At 45.1% G+C, this 20665-nt stretch overlaps 2 protein-coding genes across 4 annotated transcripts in view; one reads left to right on the top strand and one right to left on the bottom strand.

Annotated features, from left to right (window-relative positions):
• The window catches only part of MXRA7 (matrix remodeling associated 7), an 836957-nt gene that overhangs the window by 208626 nt on the left and 607666 nt on the right, over window positions 1-20665 (bottom strand). The window lies entirely within an intron of this gene.
• MGAT5B (alpha-1,6-mannosylglycoprotein 6-beta-N-acetylglucosaminyltransferase B) overlaps window positions 14566-20665 on the top strand; it is a 176082-nt gene continuing 169982 nt past the window's right edge. For all 3 annotated transcript variants that reach the window (XR_007768724.1, XM_050919257.1, XM_050919256.1), the window contains exon 1: window positions 14566-15316. Coding sequence is in view for 2 of the 3 variants with exons in the window: in XM_050919257.1 (XP_050775214.1) it covers window positions 15249-15316 (68 nt within the window). In the remaining variant the exon portion in view is untranslated. The remainder of the gene's footprint in view (window positions 15317-20665) is intronic.

The following is a 20665-nucleotide window of genomic DNA, read 5'->3' as shown; positions in this document are numbered from 1 at the left end:
GGTGAAATCTGGCCTCTACACGAGGGACTGGGAGCAGGGCAATACGTATATCCGTAACACTGACTCTGTGCTGGCCATGGAGGACAGCAGTGTCCATTAAAGGCCCTTTTATAGTGCCAAAGTAGCAACATCCATGTAAATGACAATTTGGTTCATCAACTCTAGTGGGATCATACCTGATTTTCACCAGTGCAATGAAGGTTGGAATCAGCCCAAGTGCCTTTCTGCGTCTCAGACACAGCATTAGACGCTAATTTGAACTTTGCTATTGAAACTGAGCCAGTGATCAAATGGCTTCAGGTTAAATTGGTTTTTATAAATTACTAGCGCCTTTCTTCGGGGTGACAGCAGGAAAATCTCACACAGGAGAGACAGAAGTTGCTGAGACTACATGATACAATGACCAAAGCCTTTGGCCTCTTAGCTCCCACAATCAAGTTCTATTTTCTGTCTCAAGAGCAAAATTGTACGTAGGTAGAGCTCAGGAAAGCAGCCAGTCTTATTGCATTATAGTTTATTGTTTTGTTACAATTCTCTCTGTTATTGCTTTTGCACAAAGGTGCAGCAAATCTAAGGTGGGGACGGGATTCCAAATTGGAATGTGTGCAGAATCCATCACTCTCGTTTTGGAAAGAACAGTGCATTGAGCAGGCGCACTGATCTATTGTCAGGACTGGCCGGAGGCTCACATGCTGCTGTGTTAGCCGAGCAAGGAGGAGAAAGAAGTAGCAAAGTGTAATAGATATGGAGATGAGTCTCTGTTAGGCATGGCGTTGAAATGCTTAATCTCCTAGTGCAATACCAATGTCAGCTTATGCTGACAAGTTACACCAGGACGTAGGATGATATGGCTGTAGATAAAGAAGAAAGAAGAGTGACTATGCATCCACCTCAAAGCACTTTACAAGTATTAGTAAAGTCTCACAACTCCCCTGTGGAGTAGATAGCTTTACCCCCATTTCGCTGATGGCACAAAGAGTGACATTGACCAAGTTCATACAGGGTAAAATTCACTCCTGCCCAGAAGGCCAACCCAAAAGAGCCTACTGCTGTCAATGGGACTTAACTTAGCATAGGCCTTGTTCTGACCTAATGCTCAGAGGTGAATTTTGCTTGCAGTGACATTGTGGCAAAGCTGGGACTACAAGCAGACAGTGCTGGCTCCTATTCCTCTGCTGTAACAACAGGACATGTTGCCTAGTGCATTATCTTTCTGCTGTACGTAATGAGAGATGATGTCTCTCTCCTTATATACGCCTGGGCAAGAAGTCTTAACCCCTTGTGGAAGTCTGGTCTTTTCTATCTCAACTAGCTATTAATTCCATTTGCACCATTCCCAGACGCTGCCTAATTTGTAACTATAATAATATATTTTTTCAAAGTATTGATTTTAGGGGCCATCGCTTTGCGGGCTGCCTCAATTGGAGATGATTGATCACTTTATTACTGTGCTTGGGTTTTATATTTATCAAATTAAAGAAGCAGTGAAGTGGTAGTCAATTAAGATTAACTTTCACCAAGAGGCACAGTGAAGAGAGAGAATGCACCGGTAATGGTTTTCCTCAGAGAGAATTTCCTGCATGTTCTAATAACAAACCATTGTTAGCGGTTCTGCCCCCATGGAACAGGAATCAGCTGGAATAATCAAACAGGGACTGAAAGAGATTTTTCCCAGAATACATAGAGAGAACCTTCACAGCTGGCTAATGTGATGTTGTTTTCATTGGCTGGGAAAAAGTAATCCTATGGACAATGGATTTGGCCAAACCATTCATCAGAGGTGAAATTCTACCTGTGATGAAGTGGGAATTTTCTGTAATATTTTTATGAATCCTATGTATGCCTAGTTTCCCCTATATTTTGCATTGTTACCCATGGGGGAAAAGGTTCTATGTGTTCTCAGGGCAGGCTGGGAGACATAGGCCTGGTTATACTAGGGTTTTACATCAATATAGGTATGTCTCTCAGGGCTGCTGGAGGGAGTCTGACTTTCATCTGGGAACCGACGAGGGGAGATGGAGAGAGACAAAGAGAACCTGAACACTTAGCCGGGCTCTGGGCTCAAAAGGATGGCCTAAGCTTTAGCCTTCCTTTCTCTGTGCTGCTGTAAAGACTTCCTAGGCTGTGTTCCAGCTGACTAATAGCCCCGTCTGTTTTGACACTGTTGTTTGGTCGTCACTGCAAATGCTTGGGGAGGTGCACTAAGCCCCGAGAGTGGACAAGTCTCTACCAGAAGTCGGTCTCCGTTGGACTCGCCGAACAGAGCACAGTATGCTGGAGACCCAGAGGTTCAGTGGAAGGAGACGGTAGGCTCTGTGTCCTTCCTTGACGGAGGAGTGAGACCCCGTGGGGGTCTGGCACACTGAGCGGGTTCTTCCTAGAGACTGTTCCAAAGCCAGGGGCACAGCACCTACCCTGTAGATCTGGGACACTACCTATCAGACTCATATGTCCCCTGTTACTTTGAGCACCTCATGCCCTTTAATGGATTTCTCCTCACAGCACCCCGGCGAGGCAGGGCTGTGCTCTTCTTCCCATTTTATAGAGAGGGAAGTGAAGCACAGGTAAGCTAAGGCTCAATCTATTCTATGAGGTAAGAATGCGATTCCTCGGGTACACAACCTCGTGCTAGCTCAAGGAGCGCTTCAGTGTCAGGCAGGTTTGTAATCAGCTATGTCTCCGCTGCTGCTAGCCATGCTACCGCAGCTCCGCTGCTATCTGCACTCATGCTAGCTGGCTGAGAGTGACTCCCAGTATTTGTGCCTAAGCAGGGCAATCACAGCCCTAGCTCATCATGTGACTTGCCCATGGTCACACAGAGCAGGGACTTGAATCCAGCTCTCCGAACTCCTAGGCTGGCCTAACCACTATATCATGCTGCTAGCAAGAGCCAGCCCTGTACAAGGCCTAGGCTGAAGCAGATGTAAGTAATGGGGCAATGGGCAAATTGACCCTAGGGATTCAGCCCTTTTTTTTGTGGGGTGCTTTCCTGCACAAGGATTCATCCAATAGGCTGGAGAATTATTTTCACAGAATCATAGACATGTTGGGCTGGAAGTGACCTCAAGAAATCATCTAGTCCAGCCCCCTGCGCTGAGGCAGGACCAAGTAAACCTAGACCATCCCTGACAGGGGTTTGTCCAACCTGGTCTCCAATACCGCCAGTGACAGGGATTCCACAACCTCTCTTGGAAGCTTTTTAGGCCTCTGTGTTGTTTTCAACCTCACCCCTTTGACGATTTGTCCTGCACTGTGATTGGCTACCTAAGTCCTGCCCCTCTTCAGCACGATGGGCCGAGCTGGCGTGGCCTATGCTTCCCTGAACCAGGACTGCAGAACCCTCCCCTCTGTCTATGGACTGTTAGACAGGCTTCTCTTTGCTGCTGTGTGTAAGTGAGGCTGGAGAAAAGGATCCAGAGTGAAATCATTGTGATGTGATCGGCAGCCTTGTGTCAAGTTTAGAACATTGACAACAACAAAGCCCACCAGAGCCACAGAGAAATCAACCCTGCCTCCTATGCCCCTCTTTTCTTCTCCCCCAGTGAGCATCAGAGATTAGGAAGAAGGTTCTGGCTCTGGATCATTCTGAATCCAGCACAGACATTCCCACTGCTGGCAAGCAGGAGCTGGTCACTGAAGAAGATAGTTTCACTGTGAACCCACAATCCTGTATCCAGCCACTCGCTCTCCTCAGCCCAGAAACTTAACAGCTTTTCCTCGGGTGAGGAGGGGCAGATGCTGCTCTCCCCAGAACTATCCAGCACTACTCCTTCATTTACCAAGAGGAGGTCGCCACAGCACCAAAGGAGATGCTCCCAGACCCCAAAGGCTGGGAGAATAAGGGGCCCAAACATGGGACCTTGAACTTGGATCCCCCCATCCATGTGACAAGTATCAGAGGGGTAGCTGTGTTAGTCTGGATCTGTAAAAGCAGCAAAGAATCCTGTGGCACCTTATAGATTAACAGACGTTATGGAGCATGAGCTTTCGTGGGTGAATACCCACTTCGTCAGATGCATCTGATGAAGTGGGTATTCACCCACGAAAGCTCATGCTCCAAAACGTCTGTTAGTCTATAAAGTGCCACAGGATTCTTTGCTGCCCATCCATGTGACCAACCCAAGATGATACTGGTAGATTTCCTAAACACGCTCATTCCAGAGACCAAATCAGCGATAGCCATACGCTGAAACTTTGGGGACATTTCCTCCTCTGGGCATATTCAAGGTGCATATTCCTTATTTTCTGGCAGGGGGACCCTTGACAAATAGGTCACTAGATTTTTCCTCAATCCCCTCATTCCTCACCCTCCCAGAGGACACTGAAATCCCCCAGGCTCTCTAGCCTCAGGTATGTCATGAGTAGAAATGACAGGCCTGGCATTGCTGGAGCTCTCATTCTGCCGCTCCCTCTGCTATTCCTGGCCAGCCAGGAATATACATAGACAACCACCACTGCCAGCTCTTCAGTCTCCTGAAGCATCAGGCCTCCTACGCCACCCGCTCCCCCACCACGCCAGAAAGCGACACTGAGCAGCAACCGAGACGGCAAGCTTACATAAGTGAGGTATAAATAGAATATGGCACTTCAAGTGCCTATTGAAATAGAAAAGCAACAGCTGATCAATTTCCCTGTAAGGCTAGAAACAGGCTGTCATCAGGAAAATGTGTTCTGAGGGAGGGCTGAACAATACAGATGTCTGGTCGCCTCTGGAGACGTGAATTCAAATCCTGCCTTGGGTAGCAAGTCAAAAGGAATTGGAGAATCCCTCATCCAAGTCACCATTTGGACATAGCAGTGCTTTGCTGAATAGGCCTGGACTGACATATGTGATTAAGTACCTTGCTGAACTGGGCCCATAAAGAATCTGTTCTGGCAGTCACTGGGGATGGCCAATGCCTGGGGTCTGATCTGAGTATTCATATGCTGAACTGAGGACCCAATTTCAGCATTGCCAACTCTTGCCATTTGAATGCAAGTCTCGCAATATTTGATATTTCACTTAAAGCTTCGGCTCCTGGAGCCAAGCGATTTGGTGAGAATCTCAGCTTGCTATATTTTTTTCTTTAAAATGTTTCTAGCCTTAATGGCTGCAGAGAAAAGCTTGAAAGCGTGACCTGTGTGTGCCCTCACGACTCAGAAGCCAGGCAGATAGCAAAAGTTCATTGTTGTTGTATTAAAAATCTCATGGTTTTTAAACCAGTCTCAAGATTTGTGGGGGGCCTGACTCATGATTTTTGAATACGTGGGGTTGATGTATTGCAAATCAGACACTTATATTAATATATTGTGAGTAACAATTTGAAGGCATTTCATGGGTGATCCCATGGCTGCCCAGAGACATGAAGCACTAGCAGTAGTCTCCCTGTCACATCTTTGGGCTGGAAAAATGTTCTGTTTGCTGTGTTGTTTTAAGTGTGTGCAACAATTCTCCCACCAAATCTCCCAGGCTGTTCTGAAAACATGAAAAATGCCCTTTCCCTTATAAATGAAAATCAAACAAACATATTTCCTCTCACTCCTGGGATTAACGTAAATGTTTTGAAACACCAGGCATGAAATATGCATCAGAGAAACAACGTATCCATTTGATTCCTCTTCCCACTTTCCTCATCACACCATGGAGATGTTCCTGCAAATCTAGGTTTCCTGGCTAATGTTAGTGTTTATGAGTTTTTGCACATTGTCTGTGGGTGCTGTTATGACATTACTAATGCCTCAACACACCCGCATAAGATAATGGACAATTGCCTCTTGATATGCTGTCTGGAGCCACAGTGAAAGCACATTAAATGGCGATTTCAAACACAATAAACCGCTTGTTATTTATTTATTTATTTAGATTTTTCATCTGTCTGCTGTCTCCAGCTGGAACCTGAGCAGTCTCGGGCTCCCAATCAATATGTCAAACCCAAGGGCGATCACAATTAGAGGCTGGAGTCTGACTTGAGCTAATTTGTGGAATCAGCTCCTTCTGCCAGGTGCTGCAGGGATACCTCTCAAGCCATGAGATGACCTTCCCGGTACTCTGCAAAACCCTGGAGACAGCTGACTCCAGGCTCTTCTAATGTGTGTTCTGCCTCGCTTGTTCTGCTACGAGTAACTCAGGTGAGTTTGGTTCACTGGGCATTTGATTTGTGTGGCATTTGGTCTCATTCTCCTCTCACTTCTGCTGTTTCTTTTACAGTCTGGTCTGGATCCTCCTGTGCATTGGGCAGGGACAGTTCTATCTTGCTCTGCGGGCACCCAGCAGCCCTTAAGCAAACATAGTGAGCCACCGGAGCATGCTGTCTGCACAGGCGCTTCCTCCAAAGGAGGAGAGATACTGGGCTGTTTCTATTCCTGCTGCCCTGCTGGCTACCAATGCATGGAGCATGAGTGTGGAAAAGGAGATGTGGCCAGAGCTCCTTACCTCCCTGGCTGCCAGAACGGCACCTGGCAACCTTTGGCAGAATGCTCTACCTGATTATTATTACTAGCTGTGATGGTGGCCTGACTGTGTTGCCTCTCAGCCTGGTGTATACCAGGAATAACTCCAGTGTACTCAACAGGCCTAGTCCTGCTCTCACTCACCCTGGTGCAAAAGAGAATTGAGCCTGTTGAAGCCAATGGAGTTCACAGGTGTAAAACCAAGAGAATCAGGGCCAGGGTTCTCTGATGCTCTTTGAGTACCGTCTTGATTTGTAAGCTGTCTATCTCAAGCTGGCCCTCATCCCCAGAGTATCTGAGCACCTCCTACTACTGAAATGATTACAGTGCTTTTGATCTCATGCTTTCTTCTTGGCCACTAAGATGCATGCTTAGAGTGTGTATCTGTGAGAATGAGGGCTGTAACGGGGTTGTCTGCCCCTTTAAGGGCCAGGGACCCTGGGTTCAGCCAGCCCAGTTCAATTATCAGACCCAGCTGGGAAGGGAGCAAGTGATTATAAAAGCCAGCAAGTGGCACAGTTGCTGCAGGATGGAGATGGGCTCTTGTGGTAGATTCTAAAGCAGCAGGTGTGAAGGGAAAGGTGTCTTCCTTTAGCATGGCAAGTAGTAGTAGGTTATAGCTCAGGGTGGATAGAGGAACTGCTTTGTTTGGCTGTTTTGTCTGAAGTTTGTGCTTAAAGACTAAAGTTGTGCCCTGCAGGTAGGGCCTGACAGGGTGTGGTGTCAGTCCTTGAGCTGGAGAGGCAGGCCATGCTACTGCACCATTGTGGGAAAGCCTGGGCACAAGGTGGGAGGGGTTTCCATTGGGCTCCTATAACAGGTTAGTGGTTCTTAGTTGTCCAAGATGCAGTACCCTTAAAAAACTAGCCCTGGATCTCCTCTGCTGAGCAGTTCTAATTGCCAGACTTCTGTAATGTGTGTTGGCAGGCACACTGAACCAGCCAGTCCCTGTGGTTCTGACAATGTAATACAGCCCTGTCCTGCTCTGTGCCTTGTTTGAAGTAACTGCATTCAGAGATGCAGGGAGTCCCCTGACATAAGGGATCAAATAACTAGCTTGCTGCTAAGAATCAAATTCTAGCTAGTGTCCCCTGCCCTCACTGAGGAGGCAGTTGTTGGTGAGGAGAAGGGTCTGTCTGTGGCAGGCTGATAAGAAGGCAGTGTAATCTAGTGCACAGGGGAACAGAGTGGGAGTCAAGTGGCCTGGGCTCTGTTCCTTGCTCTGCCAGTGATCTGCTGTGTGGCCTTTCACTCTCTGTGCCTGTTTCTCCTCATGCCCTTTGGTCTGTCTTGTCTAACTACATTGTAAGCCCTTTAGGCCAGGAATTGTTAGCACAGCTCCTAGCTCAGTGGGGTCATGATCTTGGCTGGGGCCTCTAGGTGCTGCTAACTAATAAAGCAGCAAAAAGAGTTCTGTGGCACCTTAGACTAACAGACATATTGGAGCAAGAGCTTTTGTGGGTGAATACCCACTTCACTGGATGCATTTGTTGGATTCAGCCATGAAAGCTCATGCTCCAATATGTCTGTTAGTCTGTAAGGTGCCACAGGACTCTTTGCTGCTTTTACAGATCCAGATTAACATGGCTACCCCTCTGTTACTAATTTAATGAAGTGTTACCAATTCTCATGATTTTATTGAGTCTCCACATATTCAGTGCTTTCCTGAAACCCCCAGCTCTGGAAGTCATATAATCATCTGAGATCTCACTTTAAAAAAACTAAGTTTCTAGCTCTTGTGGTTTCTAGAAAAAAAGCAAAAAGGATTAGGGCTGTCAAGCGATTTAAAAAAATTAATCATGTGATTGCTTGATTAAACAATAATAGAATACCATTTATTCAAATATTTTTGGATGTTTTCTACACTTTCAAATATTGATTTCAATTACAACACAAAGAGAACAGTGCTTCCTTCATATTTTTGATTACAAATATTTGCACTGTAAAAAATGAGGTGAATTGAAAAAGACATACAAGTACTGCACTGCAATCTCTTTATCATGAAAGTTTAACTTACAAATGTAGAATTATGTACCAAAAAAAACTGCATTCAAAAACAAAACAATGTCACCTGAAAGTGAAAACAGGTGTTTGTATGGCACTGTCCTAGCTGGTGTTGCAAGATATTTATGTGCCAGATGTGCTAAAGATTCATATGTCCCTTCATGCTTCAACCACCGTTCTAAAGGACATGTGTTCATGCTGATGACAGGTTCTGCTTGATAATAAGCCAAAGCAGTGCGGATTGATGCATGTTTATTTTCATTATCTGAGTCAGATGCCACCTGCAGAGGGTTGATTTTCATTTTTGGTAGTTTGGGTTCTGTAATTTCTGCATCGGAGTGTTGCTCTTTTAAGATTTCTGAAAGCATGCACCACACCTTGTCCCTTTCAGATTTTGGGAGGCATTTCAGATTCTTAAACCTTGGGCCAAGTGTTGTAGCATTTTTAGAAATTTCACATTAATATCTTCTTTGCATTTTGTCAAATCTGCAGTGAAAGTGTTCTTAAAATGAACAACATGTTGTGGGTCATCATCCGAGACTGCTATAACATGAAATACATGGCAGAATGTTGGTAAAATATAGCAGGAGACATACAATTCTCCCCCAAGGAGTTCAGTCACTAAGTAATTATTGCATTATTTTATTAACGAGCATTATCAGCATGGAAGCATGTGCTCTGGAATGGTGGCCGAAGCATGAAGGGGCATATGAATGTTGGGCATATCTGGCATGTAAATATCTTGCAATGCTGGCTACAAAAGTGCCACGTGAATGCCTGTTCTCACTCTTTCAGCTGATATTGTAAACAAGAAGAGGGCAGCATTATCTCCTGTAAATGTAAACAAACTTGTTTGTCTGAGCAATTGGCTGAACAAGAAATAGGACTGAGCAGATATGTAGGTGCTACAGTTTTACATTTTGTTTTTGAGTGCAGTTATGTAGCAGTCTATTGTGAAAGTGCAACTTACAAATATAAAGAGATTGTGCTACAGTTCTTGTGTGAGATGAATTGAAAAATACTACTTTATCATTTTTACAGTATTTTTATTACAAATATTTGCGAAGCGTGCACTGTACACTTTGTATTCTGTGTTGTAATAGAAACCAATATATTTAAAAATGTAGAAAACCATCCATAATGCTTATTAAATTGAAATTAAGGTTCTATTCTGTTGTGATTAAAATTGTGATTAGTTGTGATTCATTGTTTTGAGCTCATCGTGAGAGTTAACTGTGATTAATCGCCACCCTTAGTTAATTTTCATCAAAAACATTTTCAGGTTTTTGCTGAAACATCTGATTTGGGGGTTATTTTATAATGAAAAATACTATTGATGGAAAAAATGTTTGTTTTGATGGAAAACTTTTGTCTCTGATCTGAGCTATCCCGCATTTGATTGCAATGCAGCTTACGATGCCTATATATCCGTGGAACTCTGACTTTAGTAGAGTTACTCCTGCTTTACGCTGCACGAACAGGAGCAGAGTCAATGCCCCAGGTCTCTATGGAAATAGGCGTTGCAATGTCAGGGCAGTCATAACATGGCATTTTACCTTGATCAGCCTAATGGGGAAAATGTGGGGCACTTGTGTAAGTGCAGGAAGCCTGCAATTAGTTTATAAAAGAGTGGGTGGTGTTCTTATCGCAGTGACTGTCCTATTAATAAAGCAGCGGCAGAAAAGCATTTGATAAGCCATTTTGGGGAAGGGAAATAGTTTTCAAACTTCTTTTTGGGGTGAAAAAAGCAAAGCAGGTGAATGGGAAAGGGAGGATAAAGAGGAGGAAGGAGGTGTGCATTCATTGAAGCAAGCACATCCACTATAGAAAGGTCACGTCCCCTGGTTGTTACCGTTAGCTGTATGAAGAGGCAGCAGTGTGGGATCAGGTGCTATTGTGCAAGGTGGTGTACATACACATGCTGGAAAAGAGAAGGTCCCCAAAGAGCTTGCCTCTTCAGTATGCCAGACTCTGCACTCAGCTGTACCCAGGTTCACACCCTGAGTCATTGTAAATTGAGGCACAACGTGCCCCTCTTCATTTAATTCTGATTAGTGACTCTTGTCTCTGATTCCACCTCCCGGGATGCTTCATGCTCATACAAGAAATGCTCATTAGTGGGCTAGTTGGGTATGCAGAAGCAGAGCTGGTACGATCAGGTCAATGAAAATTACATCCAACTGTACATAATGAGGCTGTGGGTTCCTTATGCTGCAATCAAAATGACACCTAAAGCAATCATGCAAAGACATAATTCCAGCGAGGGCTTTGGGTGGCACTGTAAACCACGGGAGCAGAATTCCTTCGGAGTTGCGTGCTGCCTATTTGTTAGTGCTGCTCACCTAGCAATACCCCCAGCTCCACTCTAATCCAGTATCTGAACGTGCTCTGTGAGCCAACAGTGCTATCACTGCTCAGCGCTGCTCTGAGGCACCCAGCAGTGTGCTGGTCCATGCCCAAGCCTGTGGGTGCTGGTGTGACCCACACACCTCCTGGGTATGGTGATCTGCCAACCCTATGGACACTGGGACCACTTGGAGTCTGCAATGTGGCTTTTAGCTCATGCAATAGAGGCTCATGCATTTAGCTCCAGAGATCCCAGGTTTGATCCCGCCTGCTGACGACCAGGATCTGTTGGTGTTACACTGGAACTGGCTGTCTACATCTCTGTGTGTGGGAAATCACCCTTCCACCAATTCAAACTCCACTCTGACACCACCCCAACCACCATTTTTCCTTGAGAGGGGGCTTCCATAGAATTAGTAGGGCCTTCCTTCTACTAGATTTGAGAGGGAGGGGCAGGAATCCATGGGCAGGGCTCTGCTAACTGTAGTGAGAGCTAGTCTTCTCTGCACTGGTGGGAGTAAAATGGCATTTTATTTGAGAGTCTGCTCTTAAATTCCATGGCAGAGGGTCACTCTGGGCACTTCTTGGTTTACAAGAGCATGAGTGATCCACAATAAACTTTGAGCAAAGCAACAGCTGCCTCATTTCTTCCCAACACACCACACATCAGCTGATCTCCAGGTCTGTGACCAGTATGGCTCCAAACCCCTCCTGATCCTTCCCTGCTAGAGAGATTCCACCCTCAGCCTCCTGCCAGGACTGGGCCCAAGAGATGAGCTGTACAGTATGATCAGAAGGTCAGCAAATTCCAGCTGTTTGTAGCTCTCGGTGCTGTGATCAGTCCCTTCCTGGGGATTTAGTCCCTTCCATGAGAGTAGGATGTTCTTACTAAAAGTATTTCCCATTTATGTGCCATCTCCCAGATAAGTCCTACAATGGCCCATCTATAACACTGGTCTACAATTTTTGAGAACTCGTCTGCTTCAGAGATAAAAAGTGATATTTATTATGTATTTTGATGTGCTGAATTCAAATATGACAATTAAAACAACTGATTGGCTACTGTTTCTAAGATATTTAAGTTTTTACATTTTATGTCTATGTATATTGTGTAGATAGTAGAGTTTTAATCATAAATTGTAAACCTAGGTCTTTTCATGTGTTTATGGTTGCTTTACATGATAATAGTTCACCTGTCCTGTTTATGTAACACTTTAAAAATCAGCAAAAGGGTTACATAAATAAAATTTATTATGAAACAAAAGGCAAAAAACTATTATATACATAGTTTAGTCCTATTCAGTGTCTACTCGGCGCTTCTTGGCTTGTCTCTTGTATTCATTAAATGGAGCATCTCTTGTCACTGTCCAGCAATAGTCTGCAAGCATTGATGGGCTCCATTTGCCCTAATAGCCTGCCAGGAGATTCCACTGCTGTAGTCTGGAGCCCAACAGTTCTGCCTTACTCTTGGGTAGTTCCAAATCTCTGACAAGGTCATTCACTTCACCTTGTGTTATGAGGTGTGGTTCAGAGGAGGAGGATGGGAGAAAATGTGGGTCCTGTGACATTGATGGTTCAGGACCAGAAGTTTCATCCTCTTCCTCTTCCTGGTCTGACTCAAGTGAGAATGATTCTAGTGCATCAGGAACCGTCAGTCCTTCTCCATGGGGTACTGGGCGTATAGCTGATGGAATGTTTGGATAATGCACAGTCCACTTTTTCTTCTTTGACACACCTTTCCCAACTGGAGGCACCATGCAGAAGTAACAATTGCTGGTATGATCTGTTGGCTCTCTCCAAATCATTGGCACTGCCAAAGGCATAGATTTCCTTTTCCTGTTCAACCACTGTCGAAGATTTGTTGCACAAGTGTTGCAGCATATGTGTGGGGCCCACCTCTTGTCCCGATCTCCAATTTTGCAGCCAAAAGAAAGGTGATAGGCTTTCTTAACCATAGTGGTTATACTGCGCTTTTGTGATGCAAAAGTCACTTCACCACAAACATAGCAGAAGTTATCTGCACTGTTCACACAAGTACGAGGCATCTCTGCTCACTTTGGCTAAACAGAAATGTGTCCCTTTGCAAAATCAAATACTGACAAATAAGAGAGCACGACACTGTATGATTTCTAGAGCTGATATGGGGCAATTTGTTCAGCAGAGTGATGTAAGCTTCGTTATGATTGCATCATCCATGACTTCTAGGAATAACATGATGCAATTCATATCATGTATGATGCAATACCAGCTTCAGATTGCATCATTCATTGTTTTGCCTAAAAAGCAAGTACTGTCCAAACCCAGTCATAGATTTATTCATAGATCCAGTCAAAGATGTATTTTAGTCATTTCTGGTTTAAATTGAGATCCCTTCCCTTTATAACTCACTTATCCTCCGCCATTCCCAAGTCAAGGGTCATATATACTGACCCAATAGCATATCTTGAAAACTAGAGCCAATCAACAATTTTATGCATCATTTTCATTCTCAGTGACCCAGAATTAGTAAAGTTGGACTACATTTATTTCAGAAGCATTTTGGCTGTAGAGCAGTGTAATGACTAGTTATCACATCGGTGCTAAGGTTACTTTCATCACAGAAACAGACAACTGGAAGAAATCTCACTAGGTCGTCAAGTGCAGTCCCTGGCACTGAGGCAGAACTAATGGTGGCTGCTTCTCAGTGGGGAGGTTGAGAACCTATGTATGTGTAATCCATGCACCTCCTGGGTGTGGTGTTTTGTCCCATCTAGTGGCATTGAGACCACTTAGGGAGAGATGATGAGTCTGCTCTACAGCCAGTTGGCTTTTGGCTCACACCATAGAGGCTCATGCACTAAGCACCAGAGGCCCTAGGTGCAGTCCTGCCTGCCAATGACTGGGGTCTGTCAGTGTCACACATGTGCTTGCCAGGCTAAGTTCTGCCCTAACGTATGCTGGTGTAAATCTGGACTAACTCCATTTCAAGTGCTTTTGCTACATGGGTTTGATAGCTGGTTAGTGAGAGGTGACCGGTACCACTGTGCTGCCTCTCTGATAAATCTCACTCTTTCTATACGGCAAAGGGCCATGCTCTTATTAACAATGCAGAAGATCAGCAGGTCTATCTCATTGCCACAGATGCAATGAGCCCTGTGCATCAGCAGCTGAGGGCCTCTGTGGATGAAACTTGAATAGACAAGGAGATGGATTCTGATTTCACTTACAGCAGTGTAAAACAGGAGCAGTCCCAGTGACCTCACTGATGCGAGGGAGGCAGAGCTGGACTCCAGGCCATTTCTACTCCAAGTTTTAAATATCCCCAGGCACTTTTCATCAGAGTAGGGGTTTGCCCTGCCATTTGTTGTGCTGCCTGGTGGTTTTTGGGTTGACTCCTGTCTTTCACCCCAGAGGTGGCTGCATTTTAGAGGTGCTTGCTGTTGATAGTTTGTGAAGCAGTTTAAGATAAAGGGTACTCTATTAATGTGAGATTTACTGTTGCTATTAAAATTTAGGAGTTCACTGATAGGGATGGGGGCTCAGTTGTCTTGGTAAAAGTTGCCAGGGGTTGAGATTTCAAAATATAGGTCTTCAGCCAAGGAAACGTTGAAATCTCTGGAACGAAGAAGTTCCAAGAGCCAGCATAGCTGCTGGCTCAGCCCTACTAACATAATCACTCCTTAACAGAAGGCAACTGATGCCATCCAATGGCTACCACTAGATGGTGCCCAATCCACAAGTTAACATGAAGGTTTTCGCCAATCCCAGCTGGAACAGTGCAGCCTTCTCTGGTGGAAACAATGCAGTGCCTGCTCAGATTAAAGCAAGAGGCTGAATACCTAGGATTGTGCAAGGGAGCTCCCAGGATCGGATGGAGCTGGCTTTGATATCACATCTGTGGACATAGAGGATTGGGAACACCATCAGAATCCAGAACAGTGCAGACTTTTGACTTGGGAAACCTTCCCAGAGGACAGCAACTAGCTGGAGGTGCTGAATGCTGGTTTGTGTGTGTAGGGGGAGGTGGTGGTGGTGTGAGGGTCTGGCATTTGACTCCAATTAAGGTGAAATCTGGAGAGAACAGGAAGCAGAGCAAAAAGTGGATGTGATGAAGGAGTCAGGGTGTCTCCCAGCTGCTCCATCTGCTGTGGGGAGAGATGGATGGACAGAAGTGCTGCTGTTTGCGACAACCTGCCTCCAAAATGTGAATAAGAAAATCCTGCAAGAGAACCTGGTTCAGTCGTGCTTGTGCTGTTAAGATCTATTTCATTCAGAGCAGACAAACGTTCACCAGGGTTGCTCCATTGGAAGAGAAGTAGATTACCTGGAGCAGAAGAGCTAAAACCCCTCTCGATGAAGTTAGATTGGTTTGGGGTGCGTTCCCCACTCTGTATACAAATCGTCCTAACCATGGGCACTGTGTAACCACAGCGTATGACTGGCTAAAGTGTCGGGTTGCCTCCTTTTTATTTCTTATATAAGTTTGAACAATGATCACAGTCAATTCGGATGGAAAAATAATGATCAGAAGATGTCTTGTCACCTTGAGACCTTTTAGGTAAAGTTCTTTTTATTGCTCTATTTACCGTTGTCCCTCCCTCCCCCTGGCCTTTGCACCCCATCTTGCTGTTCAGCTTCAGGGAGCTGAAATTGAATAATTCATCTAAACAAATTTCCTAGCACTCACTGTCTTCCAGGGGAATCAATCCCAGACTGAAATGTCAAGAATCAAAGCAAGTTTGCCTTTAAGTCAGCTTGATGGGAGCTGATGTGTGGTTCTTGCATACTGTACCTGCTAATTCATTTGTTATGCTAATATCAGTTGGGTATTAGTCACAGGTTTTTTATACCTTTCTTGGTGATATTTGCACCCACTGGGGAATCAATGCATTCAAATTAAAAGCCAGCTTTGGCTGTCAGTGACACTGGTTTGAATCCAATAATGTTAATGTGGTTGCTCCGGATTCAAACTGTAACCAAGAGCAGAATCTCATCCAAAGTCAGACCTTCCAAGCTCCCCTTCCCACATGAATTTATGCATTTCTACTTACTGATCTCCTCCCCCTCAACAACTACAATTTTTTTTTATTCCATGACTATTGATTTGCATAAACTCCTTGCTGTATGTCTTTGTGTGTGTGTGGACTGTCCATTAACATGCAAACTCTTCTCTAATGCTTGTGTGCTTTCTTTAAAACTGATTTGAGGAGTCATACTTTGTGCACATCCAGCCTCCAAAGGGCATTGTTTGTTTGTGTCTTACGGGTAAGGAATTAAAAATATAAAGATTAGGTCTGAATCAAAACAAACCCATCACAGTGCTTTCTGATGGTCCAAGTAATACAAAAGCATTCAAAGTGGATTTCACGAACCAGGATGCTGGGTTTTAAACTTGGCCAAAGGAAATGGGGTTGGGGGGGGATGGAAGGAAGGGTCGAGTTATCTTTTCTCACATGGGATAGCTTTTGAGAATTATTGCTGCTGAAATTTCATCTGTCTAAAGAGTTTATCTGCCCCCACGTACCACCATTGTATCTGAGCACTTCACGGTCTTTTAATGTAGTTATCCTGCAAACACCTCTCAGAGGTATGGGAGTGTGATTATCCCCATTATACAGATGGGGAACTGAGACACAAAGGAGGCTAAGTGCCTTGCTCAAGGCCATACAGGGAGTCTGTGGCAGATGTAAGAACTGAACACAGATTACCCAACTCCTAGATTAGTGCTCCAGTCACTGGACTGCCCACCTTCTTGGACCATCCAGGCAAACAGGTGGGACAGGTAGCTCTGCTAGGACTTGGGAGTGGGTCAGCAAGGGGATGGTACCTCTCCATTGGCTTGGTAGGGATTTTGTCTCCAATCTGATGGCAGACAGGTTGGGGAGATAGCAAATGGGTAGAAGGGGCACACCTGTGAGGTTGTGCTGCAGGCTGTTGCTTTTGGATAGCAGAACTTGCCTCCTGGAAGGAGGATAGAAGAGAAGGGAGAGGTGCCTAACCACTGTTGGGCTGCATGTTGAGGAGGGGGTGGGAAAAATTCCCATATCACTCATCCTCATTTCACTGCTGTGAGCCAATCCTGCCCTCAGTGAAGTCCAGGGCAAAACTCTGATTGACTTAACAGGTGCAACACTCATGGATGAAGCAGAGGTGGATTGGGGCACACCCTGAACGGGCAGGGAGGGGGCTAAAGGAAAGCAGTTACTCTGTAGCAATTCACCAGCTGTGCCAATTGTGTCAAATACTATACGCAGCCGTCATCTAGAGCTGTCGCTTTTGCTCCTGTTGAATGACACTCTGCTTAATAGAACAGCAGCGCCCAAGGCGTTGTGTTGGGCTTGGCGGCTGCCTTCAGCGGGGGACGGGGCCAGCGCCACTTTGAGAGGGGCTGTTCAATCACTTCCATAAATATGTTTGTTAAACACTAAGATGAAATTAGTGGAAGGAGCTCCCCCTCTGGGAGCAGGGAAATCTCATTTCTAGCAGTATCCTGGGAATAAGGCTTGAAGTAGGAGTAACAGCAATGAGTCATAGCACACTGGCCAAATCTGATTAAAATTAGGCCTGAGACTGGAACAGGAGGGGAAATGTATGTGGGGATTTGGGGATGGGGCCAGGTGACCAGTTTGGGGGCTTGGTCTTGCTAAGAGACTCAAGTATCTGGACAGTGTTTTCAGTACACTAGGGCCTGATTCTGCACTTACACTGGTGTAAATTGGGAGCAAATGAAATCAATAGGGTTACGCAGCTGTTAAACTAGTGTGAGACTTGTATCGGGCTTTTCCAAGAGATGTTTTTTCCTTGAGATTTTATATCACAGGAAAATAGATGTGATTAACTGTGGCTGAAGCACCTCAGGGGGTGTTTCCCCCCCAGTCATTTAGACAAACTGGTGGCAAGGATTCTCCCTGGTTTAACTCATTGGTAATGGTGTTTGGTGGGAATATTTTGAAGCATTGGAACCGAAAGGCTAAAAACACCAGTGTGGTAGGACTGAGGTGGTGAGGGAAGCCCAACCTGCAGCACCCACTTATTTTCTAGGTCTAAGCCCTGCCCCACAGCTTTTCTGATGTTCTTCACTCCCTGCTAGTGTAGGCCTTGAGCATCCCACAGATCAACTAAAGGTGTCATGATCTGCAGCTTTTCACCTATTCTAGCCCTACTTCTCCCTGCCTCCACCAATTTACCAGTGCACTTCAGTCCTCACCTGTGGCACACCCTGTTGTTTGAACTCTGCCCTTACAGATCCTGAGCCACCATTTCATGTAGTGACCATGTGGTGAGACTTGCGTATGTTCTTAGGCCTTGTCTTCACCGCAGCTTTAGCTCGAGGTATGATTCAAGTTCTCCCTTAATCCGACTCCTGTCCACACATGAGTCTCTAACTCAAGTGGTGCTTTAATCTCAAGCTACTGGGGGTGTGGGTTGACACTTGAGAGCTGTTGATGCTCACACTACTAACGCAGTGGGGATGTAGCTAATGTGCTGCTAATCCAAACATCTGTGTGGATGTTCTCACGTGAGCTAGACTAACTCAAGAGCAGCTGGCCTCTCTTATCCACACTTAAGTTAGCGCTGCGGTGTAGGCAAACCCTTGGAATCTAGACATGCCCCCCACAGCTTTGTGTAGTAATGTGGCTGGTCTGCAGTCCATAGTGGTCACCTAAATCTATTGAGACCACGTCAGCTGGCATTTGATCAGCTTATCTCCACTCAAGTCAATGGGCTGGATCCACACAGGTGCAAATCAGCATAGCATCAGTGTAGTTGCCAGGCACCAACTGGAGCTTTGGCCCATTGAAATCAAAGTCGCACTCAGCTGTATTCATTAATCATTCTCCGGATAAGCTTAGTATGGCGAGGGAAAAGTCCCAAATCTGTGAGCGTACCCTGGGAATGGAGAAGAGTTGCTGATTGCTAGCACTCTGTAAACATAGCAGGAGGAGATAAAATAATAGAGAGGAGGATTTCTTTATAGAAACTTGTGTGAATGGCTCACTTCTAATGCATCTAACTTCAAAATCAAAGGTACCTCAGTGAGTGATTCTACCCAGCAGTACCCAATGGAGCCAAAAGTTAATCACGAGTCAGCTATAATGCCAGCCATCTCTATGCTTCTCTTTGGGGAACTAAAGGGGAGTGCTGTGAAAACTTGTAAGTAGAAAAGCCATTTCTTTCCTCAGAACCTTAGGATATGTCTACACTACCCACCGGATCAGCGAGCAGCGATCGATCCAGTAGGCATCGATTTATCGCATCTAGTTTTGATGAGATAAATTGACCCCTGAGCACTCTCCCGTCGACTCCTGTACTCCAGCGCCACGAGAGGCGCAGGCAGAGTTGACAGGGGAGCTGCAGCAGTTGACTCACTGCCCTGAAGACACCATGGTAAGTAGATCTAAGTACGTCAGCTTCAGCTATTATTATTCACATAGCTGAAGTTGTGTAACTTAGACCGATTTCCCTCCCACCCTCCAGGGCTAAGAATGAATTGTTCCCTTGGAGGTTTAATGATGCTGCTTAGCATTTTGAGGTCTGGTGATCCAGTGTGAGAGGCCTCTGGTGTTTCAGGACCATGGAAAGCTCATGGTTTCAAAGGATGCTGCAGTCTTTTCCTGCATGCGTTTCCAGATACCAAATGATATATAGAACATCAGAATATAAATCTCCAGGGCCAGATTTTGCTCTGTTATAATTGTGTGAATCCTCAATAACTCTATTTAAAAACTATGCCTCTATTCCAAACTGACAGTAAATAAACTGGGCAGAACTTGGCACTCTCCTCCTGGACATAGTCCTAAAGCAGGGGATTGTAAATACTTCAGTCCCAGGGTAGAATTCTAGGTAGAATTGTCACCAGAACCTTGTAAAATCAAAGCATCCTGAATTAAATTAATATGTGGTGACAGTCCACGTGATGAACAGCCAGCTCGGAATGTAGATGCTACATGGTCATTAACTCTACGTTCAACAACAGGTGAAGTTAATGGACTAGTTTTGGAAACGGGCCTGGATGCAGCTCTCATTTACTGTGAAAGTCCACTGATTTCAATGGAGATAATTCTGACTGACACCAGTGTGAGGTTCAGTTAGGCCCCTGGTATCTTTTGGCCACTTCCCCAATACTAAGCACCAGCGCAAAGAACTGCAGTCCAAACTTCCATGGAGATGAGCTATTGAATGGAGAGCCTCCCCCAGCCCCACTTTCCTCCCCATAAGAAAGGGAGAAAATTGGAACAAAATAAGAGACAGCCTATAAACTAAGGGTGAACCCCCCGCAAATCTCCTTCCTCCTAGGAGAAATCCCACCGAGCTAAATGCTGTTTCTCTCCCAAGTAACCGACTTAGGATTTGACCTGGTGCATCTTTTCAAGTACCTAAAATCTTGAGCTTCCTCCCCTTCCTCTGCAATCCATTTGAAATTGTGAAGTTTTTCCTTCTAATGAGATGCTAGAACGCATGGACCCTTTGAATTTTTTTCTTCAGCAATTGGGGGGCGGGGGGGCGTTCCTTCTTTCTTTCCCCTATCATCTGAATTGTTTGTTAAATGCGGAGTTTAACCATCGCTTCTTGCCAGATCATAATTATGAAAATTAAAATGCATAAACAAGGCCTTGCATAATGATGAAGACATTATCAATAGAAAGGATTTGTACGGTGCTCGTCAACACCTCTTAGCAGGAGTGCTGGATGGCTAAGGTGTTGGGAATAGAATGTGAAGCCTTTCACCTCTAGTTTATTAGCTTAAATTGTATTGGCTGGACAGATTCCCCTAGGGAGCAGGGAGAAAGGAAATAACAGCGGACGACTATGCAAAATGGGACAAAAGGACAGCCAATGAAATTACAAGGCAATACATTTAAGAGTGATCATACATAACACATAATCATCCTGTGGAACTCACTGC

This window comes from Gopherus flavomarginatus, chromosome 12, assembly GCF_025201925.1.
Source record: "Gopherus flavomarginatus isolate rGopFla2 chromosome 12, rGopFla2.mat.asm, whole genome shotgun sequence".
NCBI classification, from domain to species: domain Eukaryota; kingdom Metazoa; phylum Chordata; order Testudines; family Testudinidae; genus Gopherus; species Gopherus flavomarginatus.
The sequence above is the reverse complement of the archived record's forward strand: the minus strand, read 5'-3'. Positions and strand labels throughout refer to the sequence as shown.